We start from the raw sequence: 13,956 nt of genomic DNA, 5'->3' as shown, positions 1-13,956 counted from the left end.
ACTCCTTTACTGTGTTGTCTTACGGCACAACGGCAGGCTTCAACCAGATAACTCACCATGAGTCTCCATTTGGGGTCTACAGTTTTGGCACTGCTTTTGCCCTCGGCTATGGATCAGCTGCATCTGCTAATGGTATGTGACTATCCAAAGTTATGTATATCACTGAAATGCATAACAATTGTCAAAATGGTACCGGCACAGACAGCCTACAATGAGGCTGAATTGACAGATGAATGTCCTATTATGTGTTGATGGCATGCACACACGTCCATCCGAGCATGTGAAGCACATTAAGATTAATCACCATAAGGTGATATGCTTTATTGTGCAGTTTGTCTTTCCATATTATGCAATACTTATTTTGTTCTCCCACTTCTACACTCAATGCCAGAAATACATGATTGCAGAACCATTAAGTGCCAAAAAGATGAAGAGTGCAAAATGAGCGGTACATCGCCAATCTGTGTGAAAAAGCCCCCGGGTGTAAAAGCAGGTACCTGCTGGGTCATGGGTGATCCTCACTACCGCACATTTGATAGCTATTACTTCAACTTAATGGGCAATTGCACCTACACCATGGCCAAGAACTGCCATGTTGATAAGAGCCACCCCGCCTTCGACGTCGAAGCCAAGAATGAAAACCATGCTGGATCAAAGGCTCCAGTTGTTGGTGAAGTGATCATTAAGGTCTATGGCTACACTATCACCATTATGCGCTCAGAATATGGCCTTGTCAGAGTAAGTGTTTTTTTTTCTTCTTCTTTACTACTTCTTCTTTACTACCCAGGGGCATAGCTTCCTAGTTTAATGATTCTGCTGAACTAGTATAGTAAGTAATCACTGAATTTAGTGTACCTTTATTTACTAGAATACTTATATCATTTAAAATTATTAATGTGTTACTGTGATGGATTTTACAAAATCTGTATGTCTGCCTATGTCTGTGTTAGATGAACTACACATTATGGAACCTCCCGATCAACCTGGGTAACGGCAAGGTCAGACTGTCCCAGAGTGGCCTGTCAGTTGTCATGGAGACAGAGTTTGGTCTGACAGTGCAGTATGACTGGGAACAGCACCTCGTCATCAACGTGCCAGGCAGCTTTGCTGGCAAGGTGTGTGGCCTGTGTGGAAATTTTAACGACAAAGACGAGGATGATATGACAACTCCCTCTGGCTCCGTGGTCAGCAGCACTGTAGCCTTCGGTAAGAGCTGGAGGGTCCCCAATATGGATACCCCCTGCAGTGATGAATGCACTGGCAAGTGTGAGAGCTGTAAAAACCAAGGCTTCTTCGGGCACTTGCGTGAACATGCATTCTGTGGGTTACTCAGCCACATCATGGATGGTCCGTTAAGCAGCTGCAACGCTGTTATTGAGCCAAAAGTGTACCACGACAATTGTCTGTACGACGTGTGCATGGGCGAGGGGCTTCATGAGTTCCTGTGTGATACCTTGGAGGTGTATGCTGATGCCTGCCAGAGGGCAGGGGTCAAAATTCTTAATTGGAGGCGACTTGCCTTTTGCGGTAAGTAATTTGTATAAATTGCAGCTATTCTGTACAGCCTTCTGTGGTCCTGGCTTCTCAGTGCCTTTCTGATAATCAAAGCACTTAAGGCCACACACAGGCCACACACACTTAAGCTCTTATTAGCGCTTAAGTAAATATTCACAGTTTTAAGTTTTGCATTAAGGTCCTTTCTGGTTGGCCTATTATATAGCTTTTAAATTGTTTAAACACATTAACTACTTCAACCCCATACACTGTTGACCGGAGTCAACAGCTATTCTGTACAGCCTTCTGTGGTCCTGGCTTCTCAGTGCCTTTCTGATAATCAAAGCACTTAAGCTCTTATTAGAGCTTAGGCCACACACAGGCCACACACACTAAGTAAATATTCACAGTTTTAAGTTTTGCATTAAGGTCCTTTCTGGTTGGCCTATTATATAGCTTTTAAATTGTTTAAACACATTAACTACTTAAACCCCATACACTGTTGACCGGAGTCCCTCGGCGCTCTATACTAGTGTATTTTCTGTTTTCACTCTACTATACCTTCACTGAAAATAACTGATCTACAAGATCACAATGCATGAACTTGTAGATCTGCTATTTCTGCAATTTTCCCAAGACCACAGATGCTAGGGTTTAAGTCATCTTTGTGTCATGCTGCTTAACATTTGCCGAGTGAAAGCCACCAAACAAGGCGGACTGCATTCAGCTCAATTAACATCATTGTCTTCCTTAATCAGCTGAACCCTCATGCCCCGAGAACAGCCACTATGAGTTCTGTGGCGAAGCCTGCCCAGCCACCTGTGATGACCCAGACGCGCACTCTAAATGCAAACAGAGCTGTGTGGAAACCTGCACTTGCGATGAGGGTTACCTGCTCAGTGGCACCAAATGTGTTCCCAAAGCCCAGTGCGGCTGTAATTACTATGGCCGCTATATAGAGGCCGGCCGCTCCTTCTGGGCCGATGAGCGATGTACCGAAAGGTGCACATGTAACCCAGCTAGCAGACAGATGCAATGTGAGCAGTCAAAATGTGGTACCGGGCATGAGTGCAAGGTGGTCGATGACATCAGAGAATGCCACCCCAAGGCCCATGCCACATGCACAGTGTATGGTGACCCCCATTACACAACCTTTGATGGCCGCCATTACGATTTTCAAGGCACCTGTGTGTACCAGATGGTTGGTGTCTGTTCCAGTGACCCCAAAATCAGTCACTTTAATGTCAACGTGCAAAACGATGGCCGTGGCAAGACAGCCGGCTCCAGCGCCAAGTTGGTTGAGGTTGAAGTATATGGATATTCAATTGTCATCAGCAGAGACCACAAAGGTTCAGTACTGGTAAGACTGTACTTATGATAGATATCACAATTTTACAAGTAATTTGTTCACTATGTACACTCAATTCACAATTTAGGAATTTAGTAGATACTCTTATCCAGAGTGACTTACAAGTGTGAAATCAGAGTAAAAGGCATACAAAAAACCCAAACATCCATCCATCCATCCATCTTAAACCGCTTATGCGTAGTCAGGTTGCGGGGACAACAGCTCCACCAGACCGGCCTCTCCAGAGCAACATAAACATTTAAACAAACATATATAGAGTGCAATAGTCCCATACTCTCAGTCTCTTGAGTGAATTGAATTATTGTTTTGCAGGTAAATACAGAACTTGCCAATCTGCCTGTTGTCCTCGACAGCAAAAAGATTACAATTAAGCAAAGTGGGATCTTTGCAGAGATCCTGACCGACTTTGGACTCCAAGTGTCCTACGACTGGCAGTCCACTGTACTCATAACTGTTCCCAGTAGTTATGCTAGCATAATGTGTGGCCTGTGTGGCAACTACAACCTCAACCCCAAAGACGACCTAAAGATGAAGAACGGGAAGCAGGCAGCCAGTGCAGAAGAACTTGGTAAAAGCTGGAGGGTTGCAGAGATCCCTGGCTGTGTTGAGGGTTGCAAAGACAAGAACCTCTGTCCCAGCTGTGACATTACGCTAAAAGAGAAGTTTGAAACCAATGACTACTGTGGTAAAATCAAAGATCCTAAAGGGCCCTTTGCCAAATGCCATGCCGTTGAACACCCAGATGAGTACTTCAAAGACTGTGTTTTTGATGTTTGTCTGAACAACGGCAAAAAGGGCTCTTGGTGTAACAGTTTTTCCACCTATACCATAAAATGCCAGGAAAGGGGAGTTGAAGTTGATCAGTGGAGAAAAAAAGATTTCTGTCCTGAATCTGAGCTCCTTCGCCCAGTCCACAGCCACTATGAACATTGTGTCAGCCCATGCCATGCCACATGTGACCATGTGACACCTCCTCGAGCCTGCAAGAAACCCTGCTTGGAGGGATGGACCTGCAATAACAACTATATCCTCAGTGGTGACAAATGTGTGCCCTTCAATCAGTGTGGCTGTCATTACAAAGGTCGTTACCACCAGAAGGGAGAGAAATTCTACCCTAATGGACTCTGCAAGGAGGAATGCATCTGCAATGGCACGGTTGGTTAACATTTTCAAAGATTGTATAATGTCTGGGCTGTATAATGTCTGGGCTGTCTGTTTGTCTGGGCTAAAATATCCATAGTTCTTATAATAAGTTAGATATTTGAAGTAAAATTGATTTAGCCAACCCCTTTATTTTCCAGGTACATTGCAAAAAGTACACCTGTGGACCTGACGAGAGGTGTGAAGTAAAGAAAGGTGTCCGATCATGTCAGCCTTTTGGAAATGGAACCTGCACCATCTCTGGTGATCCTCATTACAACACCTTTGACAATGGCACTTACGACTTCCAAGGCACCTGCACATACACTGCAGCTCGAGCTTGCCACCTGGAGGGCACACATCTCAACCTCTTCTCTGTGGTGGTGGAGAACGAGAAGTGGTACGCCATGTCTGCAACTCCCAAAGTCTCAGTGGCAAAACTTGTGTCTGTTGAAGTTTATGGACACATCTTGATCCTACGCAAGGACCAATTTGGAATAATCATGGTATATCACATTTTGCCACAGACTAATTCAAATGATTATGTTCTCATTTGATTTCTGATAGAGCATCAATGTCCTTTAATTCAAAACTGTCAGTTTACATGTGTATACTATTCAGATACTGCTCAATTCAACTCAACAGTTAAAACAATGCATGTAATGTGTATGAGTATCAAATTGCTTTATCATTTTCTCCAGGTAAATGGTGTCCAAATGCCCATCCCATTGAACCTCAACAAAGGTGCCATCCAAGTTTACCAGGAAGGCACGTACTACGTCATCGCGACTGACTTCGGCCTAAGAGTGACATATGACATGGTCTACCGCGTCACTGTCACTGTACCTGGCAACTACAGGGGCAAGACCTGCGGTCTGTGTGGCAACTTCAACGGAAACAAAGCAGATGAGTTCCAGCTGCCTGATGGGAAAGTAATGCCAAATAATACCAAAGACATTCTGAGCTTTGGTGCAGCCTGGAAAGTGTCCGTGCCTGGAGTGGTCTGTGAAGATGGCTGCAGCGGAGACGTCTGCCCCAAGTGTGACAGCAATCAAAAGGCTGTCTTTGAACAAGACTGTAAAATGATCACAGATGCTTATGGTCCTTTTGCTGCCTGCCACAGTGTAATAGATGCCATGCCTTACTACAGAGATTGCGTTTATGATGTCTGCCAGGCTAAGGGAGCACGCAATGTTCTCTGTTCAAGCATCTCAGCCTACATGACAGACTGTCAGACATTAGGGGTGAAAGTGAACAAGTGGAGGAACGACCATTTCTGTCGTAAGATATACAGATATACATTTTAATTACATGTTCTATTTAAAAATCACACCTGTGTGAAGTGAGGGGCAATCAGAATTTGCGTCCTCATGCCTTCGTATTCAATACCTGTGTTAGGCAATGTTTGTGTTTACACAAACACTCAAAATTGTGCATTCATTGTCAATGGGATTTAATGTTTGTGTAGGACAAAGTTTGTGCACACACACCAAAAGCTGGATAGGAGGGGCTATATCGCCCCTCAAAAACTATGATTGTCCTCATTGTAATATTGTGATACAACACTGTCAGCGAAATACCTGAAATTTAAATGTGATACTTTTTGCAGCTTTATCCTGTTCAGCCAACACTAACAGCCATTATCAGGTGTGTGCAGAGACCTGTGACAAACCGTGCCCTGGTCTCATAGACACCATCACCTGCGCAGCCACATGTGCTGAGGGCTGTGCCTGCAATGATGGATACTACTTCAATGGGACAGGCTGTGTTAGCCTCAACAGTTGTAGCTGTTACTTCCAGGGACATACCTATAGGGTGAGTAAAGCTGAAGAATAAATCTGGCTTAAATCCTGAACGTTAATTTACCCTTATGGGTAATTTGGGTATCCTTGTGGGACCATTTAATTTGGTTCCATTTGTACACAGGATTTGACTGTGTACACTGTACAGTATAAGTAATGCATACTGTGCATTATGCAAGCATTATTTGCAAGGACTGCATATTATTTGACTAAACCAACTCCAAATTGGTAGAAATGATAATAAAACAAAAGCATCTTTCTAAGTGTAGTGTACTACTGTATAGATAATAAAATCACAGTGTGAAGTGAGGGGCGCTCTTATACATCATCTCATTCCGGACAATCAGAATTTGCGTCCTCACCTTCGTCTTCAATGTTTGTTGTTTACACAAACACTCAAAGCTGTCCATTCATTATCAATGGCATTTCATGTTTGTGTTGGGACAAACACTCAAAACTGGCCATTCATTATCAATGGCATTTAATGTTTGTGTTAGGACAATGTTTGTGTTTACATACACCCTCAAAGCTGGACATAGGAGGGGCTACCACCCCTCAATAACTGTAATAGATTGAGTGTGTATTAAATATCAGCACACATCTGATCTACAAAATCATACACAAATGTATTCTCACATAACCCTATATTGGCTACGTACCATCAGACCGTTGAACAGCCTGCCGCCAGGCTGGAATACTTTCCTTATCTCACTCTAGTCTACATATGGATTACCTTCCCTCATGTAGATTACATTCACACTTCTGTTTTTCTTTCTCTTTTCTCTTCTGCTCTTACAATACCTCGATCTATCCTCTCTCTAATTAACAGAATAAGGATAGAGTGCGCAAAATTGAAATAATTTCACCCATTCTATACACCTGAAAACCTGTGATGTGACAATAAAGATAATTGTGTCCTTCGTTGTGCTTTTTGCTCCCTTTGCAGCTCGGCGAGTCTATGGTGACGGATGACTGTCAGCAGAAATGCACATGCACTGCTGGTGGCCAGGTGCAGTGCGATGAAATGAAATGCGGGCCCGCAGAGAGCTGCGAAGTTGAGAAATATGTACGAGGCTGCTATCCTAAGCAGTGCGTGATGAATGGAGGCCTCTTCACCCCTTTCAACGGGGAAGTTGGTTCCATCACAGTCATGCGGGCCTATGAGCTCATTGCGTCCTGTGAATACTCACCAGGGCCGGAGTGGTTCAGAGTGGTGGTCAGTCTGCAGGAATGCACAGAGACAGGCCAGAAGACCGTTGTGGCCATTTATGTGTTCCTCAATGACATGATTGTCACAGTCACTGACAAACATGACACCTGGGTGGGTTTCGAACATAAGCACAGTTTCATAAATATTGTACATTAGTTGCCATTGCCGAGCACATGCAGAAATGTATGTTCCTGACATTGGTGCAGAATATACTGTATGTAGACAGTATAAGATTGTATTAGTATTAACAATGGAGCACACACACATGCAATAAGAAAAACAATCACACCTGTGTGAAGTGAGGGGTGCTCTTATCATCATACATCATCATACATGATCTCATTCTGGCCAATCACAATTTGCATCCTCACATTTGTCTTCATGTTTGTTTACACACCTTTGCCTTCAATGTTTGTGTTTACACAATGTTTGTGTTTACACAAACACTCAAAGTTGGACATAGGAGGGCTATAGCGCCCCTCAAAAATATATAGGTGTGTGTGTGTACATAATATACACATACAGCATTTAGTTAATCGACCTCATTAAGCTGCACAATAACATCATTTTCTTCATTGCTGTACTCAGGTCAATGGTAGAAGGGTGACCATCCCGAGACTGAGAAACAACGTATCTGTGGGAATAAGTGGGAAGTCCATCGTTATTGAGAAGAGTTCAACCTTCCAGCTGTCCTACAGTCGCACTCAGCAGGTCACAGTGACTGTGAATGACAGCATGGTGGGGAAGGTCTGTGGGGCGTGTGGAAACCTCCAATCCGGAGACTTGGTGGAATTTACTCTTGAGACAATGCAAGAGCGTATGGCAGCCTTCGTTGCACAAGATTTCCCTACCTGCTAAGTAGGTTCTTCCAGACAGAAAACAGCTTTTGCAAATTATCCTTAGCTTGTTTTATCCTCTTTGGAATAACGGATAAATGGGATTTAGCCTACATACTGTAAAACATTCAAGACAATACTTAAGAGTGCCAATGTATTTATACTGTTGTATATAATGTCTGTGTATGATATCTGAAATGTCTTCAAATAGCAAAAGAGTCATGGCAGTGTCAAAGGACACATTTCAGAGAAATATGATGATGATTTCTATTTCAAATATGTTTCTCTTTTTCAGGGGGTTGTTAACATGTCAAATCATCTATCGAGCAAGTGATCAAGATCAGCAGTATAATCACTAATCAGCTATGATAAATGTCATAAACATGAATCAGTTCCTAGTTCTTTGCATGAACTATATTATTGGAACGCAAATGGAATTTGTGTCATAGTTGATGTTATTTTGAACAATAATTTAAAAATAAAGAAAGATTGCAGAGGTGGATTGTATTGTCTTTTTGCTTGATATTCTGTATGATTGTCCTGTAATTTGCATCATTAACCCCACATCGAGTTTTATTACACTAATATTGGTCCTGTAATTATTTATATAACCCCAAATAAACCAAACAAATAGATTATTCAATTCAAATAATCAATCGGTGCATTGACTTCTGATGCATTGACTTCCAATTTAAAAATAAAACAAAAAAATACCAAACCCTGATCTTTAGACCCTTGTCAGGGACCGACTTGGTCGGCAAGAGAGACACCATACACGTGTAGTTTCTTGAAATGTCACAAACTTCAGTTCATAAAAGTAATTTCCTTGAATGATTCCAATGTAAATGCATTCCAAATAATCCAGTAATATCCAACAAAAACTAGTCCAAAAAGAAAATGCACTGGATAAAAATAAAATTCCTCTCACCCAGCTATGTCAGGAGGCTCCAGGAGATTCCTTTAATCCCATGATCTGTTTCAGGTCATAATATCCACCATCAGCATATCTCGACCTAGCTTATCGGCTACAACCAACTATTCAAAGTTCTGATTTTGGATTCGTAGGCTTTAGTTTATGACACCAAACACTCATTGACACCAGAAATGGAACCCTCATAGCATCACTTCCTAGAACTTGTATAGCTGTTCCTGGTACCTCACTTCCTGGAACGTTTTTACCAGTGCCCACAATTAACTCCCCCTAATAAAATAAAAATAATAAAACCTGACAAGTGTGGATATCTTTGTCAAAACAAAAATCAGACTTGTGTGAAGTGAGGGGCACTCTTATCATCATACCTCACATCACACTCCACCTCTCTCCCCCTCCTCCCTCTCGGCTCCTCCCCTCTATCAGCCACTTAGTGTCCCCTGTGGCTCACCCGTTATGCCATGCTCAGCCAATAGAATGACACACCTTCCAGCCAATCACAGCATGCAATATCTGCAGACAATTCCATCCTCAAATTTTGAGAACACAATTACTAAAATGATTAGTTATAATATATATTATAAGATATTATTCATGTTTCTTTGCCTATTTTAGTATTATTTTGAAATACATGTCTACTTACTACACCTGTTGTATTGATTGATTGATTGATTGATTGATTGATTGATTGATTGATTGATTGAAGTATTTGTTAACAGTTTGCAGAATAACAGTACATTTAAAGCACAACTCAATACAAAAACTGTTAACTGTGAGTGGACGACCCAATAAAGCACTACACTTGTTTACAAGAGGGTCCACCTTGTTCAATTCATCATAACATTTAGAGACGTACAAATATACACTTCTATATAGCCAAAGAACAGGAAATCATCATAAAGGAGGTACAAAGGGAAAATAAAACATATACAGTGAGGGGAAAAAAGGGGTGGATGGGGGATTCAGATTTTACGGGGGCTAGTTTCGAATTGCAGCCATCCAAGGTGCCCTTTGAGAGTGGTTTTGAAGGAGTCAAGGGATTCACATGTCTTAATGACTGTTGGTAGGGCGTTTCACATTTTGGTGGCATAGGAGCAAAAATAATTTAGTCCCTTGTTTGTGCCGAATCTGGGTTGCAAATGGTTTGTTGAACCCCCTCTGGTGTTGTGGGTGTGGACTTCGTTGACATTAAGGAAGTATTTAGACAGGTACATGGGTATCTTGGTGGTGTATCGATTCTTGTGGACCAGACCCATTGCAAGATGCTGTACTCTGTCGTCAACCCTAAGCCATTCCAGCCTGTCAAAGTGGGCAGGGGTGAGGTGGGTTCGGGGAGTGAGGCCAAGTAGTAGCCTGACCAGTTTGTATTGGGAAGTCTGGAGCCTTGTTTTAAGGGCCTTTGAGGTGCTGGTATGACATGTGCTATAGCCTAGTATAGAGGGTATGCACATGCATAAAGTGAATGGCAAATCGAGTGTCAAAGTGAGTGACAAAGTGAGTTTAATGTCATTTAACGTTGTTTAATGCAATCAAATACAACTTTTCTGTTTGGATGTATTGGCTGTCATGGCAAGAAAGTAATTTTTTGCCACTCAGTTCCCGCATAACTTCCGGGTTTGATGATGATGATGTCACACGCATACCCTCTATAGTAAATCCATGACTAACAATTTGCTGAATGTCTATTACTCCCTCATGCATTTCCTGTCTCTCTCTCTCCACTATCGCTGTCGAATAAAAGCTGATGAAATTTCAACCCCAAAAGGTACTATAGGTGTAACAGTCTATTCTAGATTTAGCTGGATATTTTCTTAAAATATTTCACTTGAAACTAATTTCAACCACTTCTTTACATTTGTAAACCAAACCACTAAATCCAGTGATGTGTCAGTAAAAGTGATTGTGATTGTAGTTTATCATGGAAGTCAATGGGGAGGGGATTATATGGGCTGAACCTTGCTCTGAAAAAGGAAAGATTCAAGGAAAAACAGGGAATTAACACCTACTAACCATACATATGGCTATACCACAACTGACCTGGGTTTTAATCTGACCTGAGCCCTTTTGCTATCATCTGGGACCCCCCTCTCCCACCTTTCCTGTCCCTGTCTCACTGTCATGATAAAAAAAATCACACACGTGTGAACTGAGTGGTGTAAGATCTTATATAACCTGTCTGACGTAATTAAATCATGTCTGACGTAATGAAATCACACCCGGGTGAACAGGGTGAACATAGCGACCATGCTCATTTTTTCTGCACAGACTAACAAAGTTGTAGGAGTGGTTTACACCACTCAAAAATAAAGCATACCGGTAAATGATCAACAAATAATCTAACATTTTTAATTATAATGGAATGAAATGCATTTTGTCTTGTTAGACAACTCTCTCTCACCTACGGTCCTCCTCAACATCTGTTAGGTTTGTAATTCTTTTTACATTCAGGATACCCAAGATGCCCAATGTCTCCTCTTCTAGCAGGAAAGGCGTCCAGTTTTGTTAATGATGGAGTGCCGTGATTTGCCCCCCTAAAACATGATCATCAGATATGATTATAACTAGGAGGAAGATTTTCAGTGTACAGAAAGTGTTAAAATGATGTTTGTACGTGGCCACAACCACCAGTTCATTAAGTATACCTGGTTTTCACCTTAGCCCCACTCACCTGAAGCCTCGCCCACAGGCCACAGCCGTTGTTGTATGATAATGGTGGAGGGGTTATGATGTATTTATGGTGTATTTTCGATTGGGCCTTTTGACTGAAAGACTTACAGCTTTCAGGAAGAACCCCAAAATACACAGGGAAGGCATATTTGAATATTCTAACCACACCTGGGGGTCTATTAGAGTAATGTTAACTCCACAGACAAAACAGAAAAAGTACAAAAATCACGGCACTCCATCTTTAAGTGATGTCTCTCTGCGCATGTGGAGTTCCTAGATGCGGATTACACAATCATTTCCAGCTGTTGTGCATATTCGATGACCTGCTGTGCCATCTCTGTAAAGGCGATGGTCACATCCTCTGGTCTCTGCTGCTGAGTGGCGAAAGAGTAATAACCATCTGGGCTCTGAGTCCAACCTCTGTTCTTGGCATACTCCGTCATCCTCTTCGGGGAGGTGAAGAACAGCACACTCTTGGCTATATCGAACTCGATCTGCTCATATGCCTTCTCTATGCAACCAGCAATCTCATCACGAGTCGTGTCCAGCAGAATATCTATGAAGAACTTACTATACCGTACTGTCTTAGCTGGGATATCACTTCTGGCGAGAAAAACCTTGTTGTAGCTTCCCTCCATCAGGTACTGTTCTAAAGAAACTGGATGTCTGATGTAGTCATTGGTCTTGATGTCTTGTGCGCTCAGCCTTTCCAGTTCTGTATGGAACTCGGACACGCGGTTCTGCGAGAGGAGGAAGAGGAGATTCAGGCCGAGCATCATATAAGCTGATTCGGGCAGCTCATCTTTGTAATCAAAGTAGTAACATTTTAATTGGGCCATGTATCTCTCAAAGGAAATAATGTCCTTTTTGAGGACGCTCCACAATGCTCCAATCTCGAGGACATCACTGGTCAGGAGAAACTGCTGCTCAGTAAGCATGGCGCCAGAAGTAGGCATGAAATTTAATTCCAATAGGAAAATCTTAAGTTTACTCAAAAGCTCTCCACATTTGCTCAGGTTGGGGTTTTTCTGGTTCCATTTTATTTTCAGTGATTCATACAGCCCCGTAGTCTCTGTGATTCTGTCTTCTATCTGTTCCGTTCTCTCCTCGTCTCCCCTCAACAACATGTAGATTCTCTCTTCTGTCTTCTCTGCTCTCTATTCTATTCAATTCTCTCACTGTCACTCTCTTACCGTCTTACAAAATGACCTTGCCTCTCTGTAACGGGCATGTATAGATTATAAAAGGCATCTTATATAGGCTGACAAATGCTCTGGTCTGACATCACCCCAACACAAACCATTGCCATGCATGCCTAATAATGTTGATGTGATAACCGCCATTCTGACAGTAGCATTGTATCTTTGGATGCGGTTATACAAGTTATACAATCCCTTGTCTTGACTACGCCCAGCAATCATGGTCAAATGCATCAAAACAAACTGAACACCTGTCCTTCCTCTCCCTTTTGACTGATACCTGTCCATTCAAACTCTAGACAGGCCCGCCCCAAAGTTATTAGTGCAGCCGTGCCCAGCAGCCAGCGAAAACTAGAGTTCTCAACAGATATTTACAACATAGTCTACCATGTTGTCCAGACACACAAAGCTGGGCATAAGAGGCGCTAGCGCCCCTAAAATAAACCCAGATCTACAGTACAAGCTCAAAACGTGTCATGGACTCGTGGTACTGTGAGCTTGTTGATGGGTGACTAAGATTATCGGCAGCATATCTCTGCTGTCGGGAAGAAACTAGAGATATACCAAAATGTATATATAAGTATATATTTTTTCATAAAATGAAGAAACCCATATAATTTTTTAAAACAATGCAATGTTGCCTCATCAAAGTTGCTGTTGTGACTTTATATATTGTCAATTACTTGCATGAGATGGGGAGACTGCTTTAGCAGACAGTTCTGTTTGAGGGTCCAATGGAGTTGAGAGGTTTTGTCCGAAGCGCTTTTTAATACTGTTCAATATGTTTGAGGGGCACTAGCCGCTCCTATGTCCAGCTTTGAGGGTTTGTGTAAACTCAAACATTGTCACAAACATTGAATGCCATTGACAATGAATGGCCAGCTTTGAGTGTTTGTGTAAACACAAACATTGCATAACAAATTGCGTAAACACAAACATTGAAGACGAAGGTGAGGACGCAAATAGTGATTGGCCAAAATTAGATGATGGATGATAATGTATGATGATAAGAGCGGCCCTCACTTCACACAGGTGTGATTTTTGAGGGGACAAAAGCTGTATGTAGGAGCCAGCGCCCCTCAAATATACAGCTTTTGTCCCCACACGTCTCATATTTGCCATTGACGATGAAAGGAGAGGCGGTTATATGTAGACGAGCAAATCAGCTAACGGTTAGCTGATTTGCTCGTCTACATATAGCTGCTAACCAATCACAGGCAACAGGCATTCTGAGCCAGTATGAGATGATGCATGATGATGTACGATGATAAGAGTGCCCCTCACTTCACACGGGTGTGATTTCTTAAC

At 42.2% G+C, this 13,956-nt stretch overlaps 1 protein-coding gene across 1 annotated transcript; it reads right to left on the bottom strand.

The window, feature by feature from the left end:
- Positions 1-11,733: 11,733 nt before the first annotated feature.
- Positions 11,734-12,576, bottom strand: LOC306938021 (26S proteasome non-ATPase regulatory subunit 8-like; the record flags this gene model as incomplete). The annotated part of the gene is made up of 1 exon (XM_079522044.1): positions 11,734-12,576. The coding sequence occupies one exon, from the start codon at positions 12,574-12,576 to the stop codon at positions 11,734-11,736; it is 843 nt and encodes a 280-aa protein (XP_079378170.1).
- Between the last annotated feature and the right edge of the window lie 1,380 nt (positions 12,577-13,956).

The sequence above is a fragment of the Electrona antarctica genome (assembly GCF_951216825.1).
Source record: "Electrona antarctica genome assembly, chromosome: 15".
Taxonomy (NCBI): domain Eukaryota; kingdom Metazoa; phylum Chordata; class Actinopteri; order Myctophiformes; family Myctophidae; genus Electrona; species Electrona antarctica.
Note: the sequence above shows the minus strand (reverse complement) of the source record. Positions and strands in the feature narration are given on the sequence as shown.